General features: G+C 36.0%; 1 protein-coding gene across 16 annotated transcripts in view; it reads right to left on the reverse strand.

Moving 5' to 3' along the window:
- Positions 1-16,825, reverse strand: part of RFX3 (regulatory factor X3) — a 264,606-nt gene that overhangs the window by 148,634 nt on the left and 99,147 nt on the right. For all 16 annotated transcript variants that reach the window (XM_070248213.1, XM_070248210.1, XM_023627284.2 and 13 more), the window contains one exon: positions 3,686-3,810. In XM_070248213.1, the coding sequence (XP_070104314.1) occupies positions 3,686-3,802 (117 nt within the window). In that variant the 5' untranslated portion in view covers positions 3,803-3,810. The remainder of the gene's footprint in view (positions 1-3,685; positions 3,811-16,825) is intronic.

Here is a 16,825-nt window from a genome sequence, read left to right on the forward strand (position 1 = left end):
AAAACAAAGACACTGAACATCAGAGGGTCCCCAGATAAAAAGTCCAGTCAGTAACACTATGTCGAAGTCAACAAGACCCGCTCATGCATTCAAATTAGCTTTTTATCCTCACATTTTAAAATATGGATAAACACCCAAAGATTATCAGACATCTGAGAAAAGCTACTAAAATAAAAGACAGAGACCAAAAAAACCCAAAAAGAACAAAGTACCTTGAAATAAACAGACTACACGAAGAACAGAAAATTTCAACAACTTAAAAAAATTAGTATCTTCAGAGAGAGATAAAAATATAATCAGGAAATAAAAAGTGATGTTATAAAAAGGAATGTAGAGAGAAATTTTAAAAAGCTCTTGAAAATTAAACTGATGATAGCAGAAAGAAAAGTTAAGATGAGCTCGGTGATAAAACTGAAAGTAGAACAGGGGCCTGCCCCGTGGCTGAGTGGTTAAGTTCACACGCTTGGCTTCGGCGGCCCAGGGTTTTGCCAGTTCAGATCCTGGATACGGACATGGCACCGCTCATCAGGCCATGCTGAGGCAGTGTCCCACATGCCACAACTAGAAGGATCCACAACTAAAAATATACAACTATGTACCGGGGGGGTTTGGGGAGAAAAAGGAAAAATAACATCTTAAAAAAAAAAAAATGAAAGTAGAACAAAAATTCCAAAAAGTAAAAAAGGAGAAAAAAGAAGGGAGGTAATGGTAAGTGAAAGAATTGAAGCAAATTTCCTAGAAGTGAAGAACATGAATATCCGTCTTGAAAAGGGCCTTCAAAGTTCTAGCACAAGGTATGAAACAGACCCACATCAGGGCACACCATCATGAAATTTCAAGAAACTGGGATTTAAAACATTCTATAAACTTTCAGAGAGGAAAAAAAACATGTAGGTCACATACAAAGGATCAGAAATCAGAACGGTGTTTGAATTTTCCATAGCAATCCTGCAAACAAGAAAACAATGGAGCAACCTTTACAAAATGAAAATGATTTCCAACCCAAAACTCTGTACCCATCTGACTACCAAGCAACTGTGAAGATAAATAAATTCCCTCTCAGACACAAAAGAGCTCAAACATTTCTCATTTCTTTGGAAGTTATTAGAAGTTGTGCTCAAGCAAGTGATCCAGGAAACAGGAAAGCCAACATAAGAAAGAGGGAAAAACCCCAGGACGATGGTGAAGGGAAATCCCAGGATGGGAGCTAAGCAAAGGGCATCCAATGCAGACTGGAGCAAGTCAGGATGCTCTGAGAGACTTCTTTAAGAAGAAATACAATCATTAAATCCAGGGAAAGTAAATAAGTTGTACAGGAAAGAAAGGTAACCACAGCTCACTACATGGCTAGATTTGAATAACATTTATATATATCATGGGAACGTAAGCACTGAATAATGATCTACCAAAAATAAAACATAACTATTAGGGTGAAACATGAAATTTTTGTTTTTGTAGATCAAAAACTGCATATAGTTCAACCTAGTACATTAGGAGCATGAGGGATGGAAGGATTTGTGTGTGTGTTTATGGTGGGACCAGAAAGAAGAAAGCATGATAAGACAATGCTTAAAACTAAAAAGACAAGAAACAGTCAAATAAGTTGGTTTTCTTTTTGAGGAAGACTGGCCCTGAGCTAACATCCATGCCCATCTTCCTCTATTTTATATGTGGGATGCCTGCCACAGAAAGGCTTAATAAGCAGGGTGTAGGCCCGCCCCAGTATCCAAACAGGAGAACCCCAGGCTCCCAGAGCAGACTGCATGAACTTAACCGCTGCACCACCAGGCCAGCCCCAAATAAGTACTAGTTTTGAAGACATGTAGGTAAATATCAAAATAACAAGTAAATAGAGGTAAAAGTAGTTTCCTCTAAGGAAGGGTTTATGCAAGTAGAGGGAGGCTGAGGACTGCTTTTTTCCTTTGTAAACACAAGCTTGCTGAACTATTTGAGTCTTTACACTATTATAGACACTATATAAGACCTGTAGTAAATATCTGATGATATATAAATTCAATAAAAAGAAAAGCTTTTAAAAAAAGAAAGTAAAGTAAAAGAGAAGAAAAGAAGGGAGGGAGGGAGAGAAGGAGGAAGGAAAGATAGAGGCCGGGAGAGAGGGCCAGATACACGTAGCACAGACATTTCAATGTCATTGAGGGCACGTTGTGGAGACAGGAACAGGATCTCCATCACACTACTATTAGAGACAGCCGCTCTCAAAGCCATTCTTCTTCCACAAATGACACAAAACCCAAACCAGGGTGAGTTTAACTGTTCCACATTTCCTGAATATTGATAGACTGTTGAGTTATCTTTCAAATTATAGATAACACCATCCCAACTGATCTCTACTTACTGTTCGGATAATACGCCATAAGCTACCCTTTTCTGAATTACGTTCAGAGTCTTGAAATTGGTGACGACATCAATAATACCAGACGCTTCTAGAACATCATTTTGGGGAAGACTCATTTTTAATGGTAAAAAAGAAAGAAAGATAAGGATAAGAAACATAACTAATAGATGGAAACATATAAGACTGTTGTTTTAGTAGATCACAACTGCATATAGTTCAACCTAATAAACCGGAAGTGTGAGGGATGGAAGGGCATGTGTGTGTGTGTGCACACATGCATGTGTGTACAGTAGAGACCAGAAAGTGGAGTGTGCTAAGATTAAAAAAAAAGAAAAATCACTTCAGATGTCTTTATTTACCCCGAAAGTTATAGACCCTTTGTAATTCTAGCACTCTCCCTGCCCATCCCACTTGTATCTCCTGAAAAGTATATCACCTTGAGTCCCTCTGTCCATCATTTAGGAAAAGATATCCCTCTCCCTACCAACTTATTCATAATTCTAAGAGCAACATTTGCAAAAGATCCCCCTTGATGCTAAGAAATTACAGGCAAATCTCAAGTCTCATGATAATGCTTTTGGCATGATCTTTCTCATTCGTTTCTTGCCACTGTTTAGATGAAATGACAGGCCAATGTGTTCACAATCCACATGCAGAACTATTAACTGGCATGAATAGCAGTATTTTGTCAGTATCTTTCCTAAACAAGCCAAGTGTCCTGAGTATGAATAAGCCTTGTAGTAAACATGTGATGATGAATCCACTCTCGCTTTTTTAATGGGGTGAGTCAGATCTCCAGATCTTTAAGATAATTTAACTTTCATTAAACAGTATTTATCAGTCACCATAATGCCCAGGCACTTTTGAAAACACCACAAAGGCAAAATCCCTGTCCATGAGGTACAGGTACCCTCTCCTTATTAAGTACTACTGTGAGCCAATTATATAAAAATACGATCGCTGACATTTCAATACGAAAGAAATAGGAAGTTGTGACAAAAACAAGGGAGGGGAGAAGAGAAGGAGAAAGCCTACCTAGGGTGGTCAAATCAGAAATAAATGCTCTCTAGGAGTTGAGAGGTTCTTTCAGAATAGGGATTAGAGGTTGAATATTTATCTTTGCATCCCGACAGCTTAACACAGCAAGAACCTGGCACATCCAGGAAATGCTCAAGAAACATTTGCTGAATTAACCTAAGAACTGAACTAAGCATGTCTTAGCATCCACTGGGCCAAAAAGTATAATCCAATCATCTTTGGACACAGCTATGTTGGGGAGTCAGCACAACGGAAGGCATAGCATCTTCTCTGAGAACAGCAGCTCCTTACCTGTTGTTGTACTGGTACTTGCTGTACCACCTGTGTAGGCACTGCTGCTTGACTAGCCACAGATGTCTGTAAAGTCACTGTCGAACCTGTGTCCGACCCAGTCTCTGATGTCTGCATGATGGTCTCTGAAATATATTAAAATAGAAATAAAGTTTTAAATGCTCTCCTTTATGACTAGCTGTACTGTATTTGTTCTTAATATCTTATACTAACTTTAAACTCTCAGGATACCTCTTACCCAAATTGTCCTGATATTCTATACACATTTATAGTCATTTTGACCTTTCTTTTTTTGGTGAGGAAGATGGACCCTGAGCTAACATCTGTGCCCATCTTCCTCTATTTTGTATGTGGGTTGCTGCCACAGAACAGCTTGATGAGTGGTGTATGTCCCGGCCCAGGATCAGAACCCAGGCCACTGAAGCAGAGCACGCCGAACTTAACCACTACACCACCAAGCTGACCCTGATCACTTTTTAAATATGTACAGAAAATGACCAATCCATATTTTTTTTAAATCCCCATTAGTACCTCCTAGCTTGAGGCTATAAAGGTTGAACTTCATTGAAATCTACTTTCCTTAGGTCTCAAATCTGTTATAAATTGTTTCAAACACATCATAAAACTAGAGTCCAAAATTATGTCAAGATACTCAATTCTCAGAACACAACTCCTAACTGGATGCAAATATGTCACAAACAGTACTTTCTCGACATGTTGATAGACTATTAGGATGTTACCAGAGGTGTACGATTTAGAATAAATTATTTCTAAGGTCCTTTCCAACTTTCAAACTTACTATTCAGTGATCTAAAAAATTAATGTATATCCAAAACCAACTGATATACCCTAAACTTAACAAAACCATTAAGCTCAATAATTTTCTCTGCATGTTGTATGATACAGTACTAAAATCAAAGTTCAATTATATTCTTAAACAAAGATAGCCAAGTATCAATAATGTTTAATATTTTGAAGGATCGGGAGGATCACTATGACACAAATGAGATTTATAAACACAGATAAGAAATTTTACCTCCTTTCATTCACAATTCAACATGGCCCATTTTTCAGTTCTTATGTGCCTGACCTACTACTAACACAGGATTAAAACTTGCAGCATGTACTCTAACAAGTGTGGTTTCTCAGACTTCCTGGCCTTGGCATTCCCTTTTGCTACTTATACAGTCAACAGAATAAATATTCATTTCTTTGCTATTGAGCAAGGACCAGGATTCTAATTTTCTTTCCTGGGGTGAAAAATGATATTTAATTGGTAGCCTAAGAAAAATACTGCATTATGGTTTAAATCTGTGAACAATATGGCAAACATTAATTTTCCCTAAGAAAATTCTGAAAGAGTATTCAGTTCTTTCAAGTAGAAAATTAACCCCTCTCAGCATCTTTTGTCACAGTGTGACCTCTTCCAATTTTTTTCCCCAAACCTTTTCTATCATCTCATTCGGTTTTAGAAATAGACCTCTTAAGACATGCAATCTACTTTCTTATTTTATGAATGAGGAAACTAAAGCCCAGAGAGGCTAAGAGACTAGCTCAAGGTGACCGGAGTAGACATGGGACTGGGCTTTTTCACTTTGAATCTGTGCTTATTTTAATTTGTAGACCTTGACGTTGGCATCACTTTAGGTGATTGAGTATTCTTACTCTTTTGTTAGTCAAAACCCTAAAGCAAAACAATAAACCTTAGCACATACAAAAGATATGGCAGTAACAGCCAGCACTGATTGAGTGTTTAACATATGCTAAGAACTCTTCTAAATGCTTTACATGTTAATTCATAAATAAACTAATCCATGTAATAACCCAATGTGGTTTGTATGATTATAATCTCCATTTACCGATGAGGAACCTCAGGCACACAGAGTGAAGGTGGCTAGGGAGGGGCCTAAAAAATAAAAGGAACGTGACTCCCATTTATTTGGGTCAGCTAATGTTCAGCTCCAAAAAATTGTGAATTTATGGGAAAGGTAAGCTGTAGCTGTCAGTTCTTCCAGTTCCCAAAAGAAGCTGAAAATCTAGATTGTTACACAAAATATCCCAAATAGTGGCTGATTTTTTTTTTTTTTAATGTAGCATTGATCTCCAAACACATGCACATATTCTCCTTTGGACTAGCATTAAGACCACAGATATGCCTGAAAATGTTTGAGGCTGACTACTCTTGCCTAATTAAGATTACTGCAGCACCAATGTTTCTCAAAATATGGGGAAGGGATACACACATTAGGAACCCTATCTGGACCTCTTCCTTTTCATTCCCTCATAGAGTGGGGAAAAATACCATCCTCAAAGAGGAAGCAAAAGCGAGTGTCCTTTGATTCATTACATCCTTATAGACTATCGATGCCATTTGTACTACAGCAGAGGAGCTAATAGTGAGAGTAAGGTGATGCCTTTCTACAGGAAATGAGGAACAAACCAGATGTTAGATACCATCTTCAGTGAGGTTTTCTTTGCTTCTCTTCCCAACTCCAAGATAACTGGTGGCCTTTATCAGTTTAGAATACAGATGAGGAAAACATGTTACCTCTTATGGCTTCTTGTTTAAGCTGCTTAATCAAAGGTGAGTGAGTTCATATGTGAAGTCACTCACACTAAAACTTCCTTCTCTTTCACCCAGTACTGGCTGGGAACCTTATAGAGGCTTTCTTGCGTGCCCATCCATCGTATTGCAGACCAGTCTACACACCCCTTTTTGGCTTATGACTCGTACTTGGCATCCACTGTTTTAGACCAAACATGCAAGAATATAAAGAATGAAGGTCTCTTTAAAAAGTAAATGTATTTTTAAAGCAACTCCTAACAATTCTCAATAAACCACCTGAGAGATCTCATCAGAAGATAAACAACCTAGTCTTGGAAATTGGCATCCTATGGACTCCACAGACAGGTTTTGGTTCAGAGTGACTATAAATTAAAATTCTTAATTGCCAACATTTAAAACTAAGAAAAGTTTTGGGTTAAAAAACAAATTTCCAGATTATCTTGAAAAATCTGAAAATTTAGAAAAGGTGAGCCTATATTATGTGTTTTATAGGCAAAATATTTAAATAGTGATACTCATTCACTTGCCTGGCTTCTATAGGCATTTGAGCTCATGAGACCTTTTAGGGTAACCAGAAATTTAGTCCTACAAATCCAGATTGAAAATGGAAAATTATTATTTGGGTATTGATAACATTTGAATATTGGATATTGATAACATTTGCACTGATCCACTTCTTTTATACAGAAGAGAAATACCCAAGTTTTGACCACTTTACTAACAGAAATGTGTAACAAAACGATTGGAACTACGATTTTCCTCATTTACAGCTGTGTTGACTGAGGCCCACAGATGTTAAATCATTTAGTGAAAGTCAAACAGCTGGAAGTAGAAAAGGAGGGTTTGGACATAACACTAAAGCTCATGCATTAAATGACTAGACCATGTTAGACGTCCTGAGTTTCATAACAGACGTTGTACAGATAGACGTGAAGAGAGTAATGAAAAGCAAACTGGTGAACTTCCAGAAAGTGAAAAAAGGAAAAAGATCTCAACTATTTAACAGGAGTAATCTTTACAGAATAGAGTGGGGAAAATAAGACAGACAGAAAACGATGGCTTATATAACTTAGAGAGTCATGGAGAAATTTCCACCCAGCCTCTGGCTCTGTGTACATACCACATCAAAACTGGCACATAAAGCCTAATCCAAGACAACCAATAACTGTCCCAGGACATCTTCTGGTTACTCTCAAGAATATCCAGTCTCCTTGGCTCCTGAATTACAGGGTCATGCCAATTGATAAGAACTTAGTCTCTCAGTTTTGTCTCCATTTTTCCTTAACAGGCACAACTTCATTCTCTGATTTCACTGTCTTCCTCAACTTGGAGGAAGGGACTCTCTTTACCAAGACCTGATGCCTTGAGAGCATCTCAATCACATCCCTTCCAGAGATTGGTTCGAGAACCCAATCATAATTTGGTTTCTCATTTAACAAGTCTTTTCCAGGTACCATGCAATATGCTAAGTGCTTGAAATACACCTTCTCATTTAATCCTCAGTAGACCTCCATAATGGAAGTGTTATTATGTCCACTTAACAAATGAGGAAACTGAAGAACAAGTGGATTAAGTAACTTGCTAAAAGCCACACAGCTAGTAAAGGGAAGAGCCTGAATTCAAACCTAGGTTTGTCTGACTCTAAAGCCCATGACATCCACTACTACTGCTTTGCAATATCATGATGATAGGGCTTCCAAATGAAAAGCTAGAGACTGTTGGTCTGAGCAGCAAAGTCTTCGGAATTCTCAATGTATCATTTCTGATCTACATTTCCAACAACAATGGACAGACATCCCTTTTCTCTATGACATCAAAATTAGGAAGTATTCTCTTTCTACTGAGGCCATAATAAAACCCAACTAATAAGTATTTTTCCAGAGGTATTTTAACTGATTAATTCTGAAGACCTAATTTAACAGCAGCTCAATTAGAAAGTTAAAGCTTGTTTGAGGGGTATAACCCTCTTGCCAAATTTTGCTAAACAGATCATTTAAACCCACGGACACATTCAGAGTATTCTGGTAGCTTTCCAACATTTCTGCAAAGCAAGGATCATCACATGAGGGTAGTACCTTAGCATGCTTCATTTGTAGGTTTTCTTTTAGACCCAGTATAAAGGTTTATGTGTACATTTGAGGAGTTCTCATTCATCTAGCAGTGCTTTCTGGTGCTTTGTTTATGTTTGGGAGTAATTTGGTTAGTTTAGTTCCTTCACAGCCTCCTTTCAAGTGATATTTGTTTATTAGCCACAAATGCAGTCACATTAATCCATTTTGATAAGCTAAATAAACCCCTGCAGTTTGTCCATGATGCAGCCCATATGTAAATGAGTTGTATATTCTTGCAGGAGAGACATGCACAATTTCAGTCTAGTCATCCTTGCCTAATGCGGCTGTCAGGTGTGTCAAGAGCAACAGATGCTTGTTTGACAAAGGACCTTTTTATTCTGGCTAATTAAGCAGTTGGACACACCCGCCTGTTAACGGTTCTGCTTTGTACAGCCAGCTCTGGCTGAATCATGCGAATCTACAGCTAAATAGGCCACATTTTGAAAGAAGGCTAATTAACCCCTAGGAGAAGGAAAAGAATATTGCAGAAACCCAGCAGCTGAATGCGACAAGATTAGCATTTCTTCAACCTGATGAGCAAAACCTAGGCAAAGCAAACGTGTTTGGAACAAACATGCGTTATTGCAAGTTTCAAGGCATTCAAATGTTCTTTGTGGAACTTCCTGAAGATTATTTAATACACTCAAATTCACAGTTGGATTCCTTTTATCACACACAATGTACATGCCAGATTAAATGGTTTAATAGTCTGATCTAATCAATTACTTATCAAACAGGACTATATACTGGGCTAGCTTAAAAATAGGTAGTATCCAACTAAATTTTATTGGGGTTTTTCATCCTGAAATAATTTGCTCTCCAAAAAAGCAAAGTCTACAAAGTTTGGTTCCACTACACTGACTGTACTGTTTTTTATACTGAGGAATGTAACAGGTTTTAATTCAGTATAGAAAATAAAGACCTGTAATTTAATTTTCAAGTGCAACAGAGAATTTCTCTCCTTTTTCCCTAAGTATAGAAAAACAAAAGATGCTAATTCGAATTCCTACTTGAACCAAATTAACCAAAATTATGACAGTCACTTAATAGGTTTAGTAAAAATAAATCACATCTAACGTGAAATTCAAGAATAAATTCTTTACTTAGAAACCTGGCTCAACATAAGATCACTGAAATGCTATTTACAGAAAAAAAATAAAGTTTTTCATCATCTAAAGTTACTATTTTTAAAATACAGAACATGGAGTTTAACATTAGTGTACTTTTACACAGAGAAAGACCCCAAATCATAACTGAAGTTCTATAGCACAAAACTTTCATTGCCAATATTCTGATTAAGCATTAGCATTCTTGAATAAACGTTAGAAAATAAATATTAGTATACATAATGCCCAGAGCAATTAAAATCTCTATGGATTAAAAATAGACACCTAAAATGAGCAGAGATTTTGGGGGAAAAATTGCCAATATTTACTTCCCTGAACATAAAACTAGTATGAAATGTACACATTTCTCACTATTCTGGAGTAGATAATGAAAATACTAAGATTATTCCAATTGTCTAAAAAAAAACCAAAACTATGGATATTAAGCAACTTTCAAAGAAAATGATCTAATGTAAAAGAATGGGGCATATTAGAAATTTTACATATATATGGTTAAATAATAAAGTGATCAATTTTTTGAAAACTTTGATAAAAATATATTGAGCTAATTAATTTACCTACAATGTAAAACATTATGACTTGGTTTTTTCCTCACTTCATCTAGTACAAATGAAACTGGTGAAGCTATAAACTGCAGTCAGCCTTTTTCATGTGAAAAAGACCTCTGTGAAAAGTTTATTCATTGTAAAACACAGGACTTTAAGAAATCAATAAATCAAATAACTGAAGGGACGTAAAAAGAAAATTCATGATTTTCCAAATTATAAAAGCTCTGCCTCTTTATTTAGGTTTGATGTCGTAATCCTCATGACTGTGTACAATTAATCTTTTGTACTAAATTGATCTGTAGAAAAATGATGGAATGATAATAGTGTAGACTGTTCAGCAGTCATCTTCCTGTGATAACTGATGACAGTGATTAATGTTGGCGATGATTAATCAGCACACTGGTAACATATACAGGTTGCCTGGGCAACTTTTTTCACTTTTCAAACAAAGGTTTTCTCTTAACTGATTCTTCTCTTGACTCAGAATAGATTATGAAAAACTCCTTCTTCAGGAGAAGAAAAATCAAATTAAATTACTGTAACAGTTTTTATCTTAAAGGACTAATTACCTTAAAAAAACGCAATCTATTAACAACATTACTGAAGCTGAACTGCTGAAATGTGTAAGAATTATTTTGTTATCTGTTATTTATTTCTAGTTATCAAGAGAAGCTGTCATCAGGCATGGGGGTAACTTTGGGAAAAGGAAAACCAAGTTCTAGTCCAGTCAACTGCCGGTGCCATCCCAGCGTTTTCTCTCACTCACATTCATGAATTAGCAGGCAAATCAGTCTTAACCAGATGACATATGCTAAAAAATGGCAGTGCCAAGATAACAACTGAAGAAAAAGAAAAGAAAATCAAACAAACAAAACTAAGTCTTCCTACAGTCTTTCCTACTGGAAGAAGGGTCTGAGAACAAAATGATGTAATATACAGAAAGATCTTTAACAAAATCTATGAGACAAAGCTATAAATGTTATTCTCTATTGGTCAATCCAATCCTGAGAGTGACTAGAACCTAGTGGATGGAGCATTTAAGGATAATAGCTCTTAGAATCGAAAGATGAACATTGAGGCATTTTATTGTAAATCTATGATCATCTTCAGTATTAGAGATAATAAGAATAGCTACTATCTGTTGAGCACTTACTATGTGATAGATGCTTTGCATACATTTAATCCTAATTTCACCCAGGAAGTAGATATTTCCATTTTATAGGAGAGGAAAGTAAGGTTTAGAGATTAACTAACTTCCCCAGGGTCATAGAACTATTAAGAAATAAAGCCAGGATTCAAGTCCAGGTCTCTCATTCCAATAATGGCACCCTGTCATCACACTACTAGTCAGCCACAGAGACAGCAGCAGCAAAATCAACTTTAAAGAGATAAAGTAGTCCATGGAGACTTTGGGCAGTAAGAAAGAATTCTAGATTTAAACAAAAAGACAAATATCACATGAACTGCAAGTTCGTATCATGCCTAGTATGTGATCAACATACTCTCTTATGGAGTCACCAAAGTTACAATTTTTATGATATGGAAAAGCATATTATGGGTTAAAAGAGACTTGTACTAATATTGCGTTCACAAAATATTTTATAGATGAAACAGGAAATAAGAAGACTCATTTGCTTTTAAGAATCTAAATTTGTCCTATAAAAACAGTCAAATGAGGGCACAGTGAAGTGAGTATGAGTATATACAATATTATAGACAAACACAAAGATGTTCACTCAAGTATTGCTTATAATAGCCAATAATACGCAACCAAAACATCCATAATTGGAGAACTTGTAAACTGTTCTGTTCTATATCCTTATAATGGAATACTATACAGATCTATAAAAAATAAACATGGAAAGACATTCATAATATTGTAAGCATAAAAAGCAGTTGCCAAATAATATGTACCCCACAAAGCAATCTTATTGACAGATATCTAATTGCATGCTTTGGAAAAATTCTTGAGGAAATGCTACAAGCTGGGCCATGAGAGGGGACAATAAAATCGATGGAACTTCTAAGGACTCCTGAAACATGGGCTTTCCCAAACCAAAGATCATAAACCTTGGGTGACCTCAAGCTTACCCTGGACTTGCTGGTCAAAAGCAACATGGCCTCCAGAGACCCTGCTTAGTCTGGAGCTGTTCCAAAATTTAGTATTAAATTCTGTAACCTAAAACAGCCTTTGTAATCCCAAAGATATCTGTAAAGGTAAATTTTGATCTGTTTAGTAGCTGGCAAGAGCTCTGTCTCCCTTAGTATTGTTAAATGGCTCAAAACTTTCAAGGGCTCTAAAAAACACCTTTTCAATGTTTCTAATGGAATAGGCTATTTTAAAAATATATCTGGAGATTCTATCTACAGATCCATTCACTGCCAGTTCCATGACCTTTGCTATTTTCTACTGAAAAAAAGAAATCTATGGTAATACACATTCCCCAATGTCAAATATGATCCCTTCCCATGACACTGCCCTGTACCTGGTGTCCAGTCCAGGATCAAGACATGAATTTCAAATCTGGTCCCTTGTATACAAACCTACAAGAGCAGTGGCACCTCTTCCAAAGATCTCAAATTAAAGAGAAGATATAGGTGGGGAACCTAGATGTTGAGTCTCACCAAGCAAACAAGTATTCCCTTTTTATAAGAGTCAGCTGTTCATTCTTCCTACATACATTAAATTTTACACCCTTAACTTTTCTCTTTTATTCCCTACACTCACTTGAGTGGTTTTATCCACACATAAGAAAGTATCCACAATATCTGTGTTTTGAATTGATAAACAAGAATATGCTTGCCAACTAGACCTTCCAAATGGTCTTAATTCAGATGGGATGAGAGCAAAGGGAACGCAAAGGTTAGCTTAAAAGGCACCATTCCTCAAAAAGTCACAAAAGAAACAAGCAAGTAGTGCTGCTCCAAACAGGAAGATATCCTTTGGATTTTACAGGGAGTGAAGGCAAAGATAGGAATTCTTAATTTTCTCCACACCAGAAAAGGCTCCAATAACAACTTTCTTCTTAGATTCTCTTGCCCACACAAGAAGTTTTTCTCTTTTTTTTTCTCTCTCTCTCATTTCTCTCTTTTTATAAAAGTGGAGAATAGAGTCTTTTGCAGTTCCTAACTATTCTAATGACAGGCTCAAAAAGATCAACACATCTAAAAAGGGAAAATAATACTGTATAATAACATTGCTAATAATGGAAACAATATACCCCACTTTAAATGTACAGTATCTTAAAGAACTGAATTCTCATTACTGGCATTTTTTGGCAAATATAGTGAACACAGGCGTGGGTGGACTTGAAAAGAAATCTATATATTCACACATAAATTTTGGAAACACTTGCTGTAAAACATAATGCTATTAATCAAATGAAATTTTTACATTGACTTTCATTATAAAATGCATATGTATACACTTGGAATAAAAGCTTGGCCAAAGGATGAAAATTAAAACAGATTGAAACGGCACAGCTAACTCAGTACACTCACAAACTTAACAAAAATTATTTCCAAAAATTAATATTTGAAATAAGTCAATTATAGTAAATTAAAGACACTCTTCCTTTGGAGCTTATTTTATGGAAATTGGTCACGCACTCTATATATGGCTGTCCTTCCAACTCAGTCTAAAGCATTTTCTTAGCTCCAAAAATAATAGTTCCTTTAAAAACTCATTATATAGCTACATTTTCTGAAGTGGGTTATCTTAGGCTACGAGAAATCTTTAGTTAATACCCCAGCTGTGGTTATTAATATGCTCAAAATCAACTGTAAGTTCTTTATGATTAAAAGCAGTTGTCATTATGCATTTTATATAAGCGTAAATTTTCACACAATGAGTTTTATTTTCCACCTTCTCTCCTCCTCTTATATTTTGATGTTCTTGGTGGGGGGGCGGGGCTAAAACAGTGGAGAGAAGTGTTTCTTTATTCCTGGAAATATATTAATAGCAACTATTCTATCTCAATCATTCCTTTTACTACCAAACTTGTTCAAAAGAATTCTCTACTGTCACCATCTCCATTTCTGCAAAATTTACACATTCCTCATGCCCTGATATCCAGTTTCTGCCACATTACTCTAAGAAAACTGTCTTTAACAAGGTCACTAAGGAAAAATCTCTTAATCTACAAACTATCTTTTCTTAGTTTTCAGACTCATTGTACTATCAAATTACAATTGAAATTAATAATCTCTTTCTTCTTGAAGGAGCTCTTTCTCATTGCCTTCCAAGGCGTTCCATTTTTCTGATTTTCTTCCTACTTGTATCTGGCCAGTCTTTCTGTTTCCCTGAAGGTTTAATTTCTTCCCTTTGAACTGAAAAAAAATGAGTTGAGTTTGGAATGTCTCTTCTGCTTTCTCAACACTCTGTTTTGAAGAATTTAGCCACTAACAACTACTACCTGTGTGTGAATAATTTCTAAATCTACAAATCTAGGCAATCCCCTTCCTTCTACTAGGCTATAATTCTGGATTTTTAACTACCTGTTGAATCTTTTTCCAGTAGTCCATCATCATTATAAGTCCAACTGTTTCAATGAAATCATCAAAACCCAGCTTAAATTCTCCTCATTCCTATTAAATCTTTTGCCAGTAACCATGGTTACATGATGTTAGGGTATAGTCTCTGTTCTCAATGAGTTCGAAATCTACTGATAGCAGAAGACAAAAGTAGCAATCTTGGGATCCAGTGATCTTGGCACCTTGTTTCTCAAGGAAGCCTACAAGTAAGAGCCAAACTTCTTTTTCTTCTTGTCTCCCAAATTTAATTAATCACTGAGTCCAATGATTCTGCTTTCTAATAGCTCTCAATAATCTATTCACATTATCTTCATCTTTCCAACTCCCTAGAGTTCAGGCTACTCCCTACAATAGGTCCCCAGTGCCCACAGGATAAACTGCAAAGTCCTTAACAAGGCTTATAAGGCCCTTTAGAATATAGCTCCTGCCTACCATCTCCAAAGAGTATATACATTCAGCCAAATGGAACTATTCTCATTTCCCCACAGCCAGAGCCTTTGAACAAGCAATTCCCTCTGCTTGAAACATTTTTTCCTTCCTACTTCCTCCCATTTTCATTTCCTTTTTCAGATCTTAGGATAAATTCTACTTCCCCCAGACAGTGTCCACCCTCTTCTTAACAACTTTGGCTCTGGTATCCTTCTGGGTGTTCCTATAGCACCCTATCTTTACTTCGTGCACAACAATTATCACACTGTAGTGTAACTGTCTCTCCATCCAGATTATAAACACCATGAGCATATAGACCATGCTTATTGTTTTCACCTATGAATGTGCAATAGTACCTAATACACTGAGGATCTTCCATGTATTGAATGAACAAATGAATCTACAAAGGGGATGAGTTTAAGACTGCCGAAACATTACTATTAGAGTACGCTGTATCAGAAGCATTGAATACTTTAAAATTCTGTACAAATATAATTTTCTATTAGAGCCATTTCCAATCATGTTATTCATTAAGAATGTTTTCTCTTAATTTTATAACGTGACTTCGCTTTCCATTCTCATTATGGCAGAATTTTACAACTCCCCTATTCCAAGATTTGTAAGCCTCAACAGATTTTGTGCATAATTTTTTTCTAAAGAAACAAGATAAGGATTAAATAAACTTAAATGAGCAAATTAAGTCTTCAGCTATTGCTCTGAACCTCCTGACACATCATTTACTGTGTTTTAATAAGTACACCTGATTCAGTGAATTGTGGAGTCAGAGCCAATGCTCTAATCATGTCATCTTAGAAAAGGTGGCCTGGTATGCTTCCTTTGTTTTTATGAGACAGAAGTACTCAGAGATCTTTAATTTTCATAGCTGAAATGCTAAGAATAAGTAATTAGCCTAATAGCAATTGTTCTAACTTCATCATTAATTAACCACTTGAAATTTATTTGAGCTTGGCAACACTCAACTGACATTCTATGTACTCTTAATAATCACTGAAACTTTTCACAAAAAAGGTATTTTAGGAAGCCTCTAGTTAAAAATTAGCTAACACATTTATGTAAGGACTTTACATGTATTATTTCATTTATCCAGAAACCCTGTGCGGTAGCTACTATTATGATTCCATTCTTACAGATGAGAAAACTCAGACCTAGAGCTTAAATAACTCTATAAGCCCCAAGGTCACATAGCTAGAAAAGGACAGAGTGAGGACATGAGTATACTAACCACCTATTAGGTTCCAGGAGCAAAAGTTAGGACTTTTTCTTTCTTTTTTTAACCCAGCCATATGCAGTATTAAGCTTATAATATGACAATTTGAATGTTTTACAGACCAACTATTATGTAGTTCTGTCTAAAGTAGTAGTCTTTTCTATAATCTTCTACATTATAGAAATTAGACATGCCGTAACTTTTTAACCCAGTTAATAATTTTTCATTATACATTATCCTCTTAAAACTCTTAAATTCATTTCCAGCAATGCAGTTACCTGTCAAGATGGCTGTCTATTCTATGCCGTTCTGTAATCTCAGCAAAGACTAATAAAAAATGCTGAATCATGTGGGTTATACCTCTGCTGAGGTATTAACACAGATAGGCTTGTCGGCATTTGAATCAAAGGATCAAAATTTGCTGGGGAAAAAAAAAAGCACAGTATCTTTTCTCTCTAAAATCTTGGAGTTGAGCTCTCTGTTGCCCACCATCAATTCCACTTCTAAAGGACTAGGAATGATTGGCTGCAGCTTCTCATATGCCAAAAGAAGGGATAGTCTCAACTAGTTAATTTATCAAAAAGTTGGTTTCTGGTGA

This window comes from Equus caballus, chromosome 23 (genome assembly GCF_041296265.1).
Source record: "Equus caballus isolate H_3958 breed thoroughbred chromosome 23, TB-T2T, whole genome shotgun sequence".
Taxonomy (NCBI): Eukaryota; Metazoa; Chordata; class Mammalia; order Perissodactyla; family Equidae; genus Equus; species Equus caballus.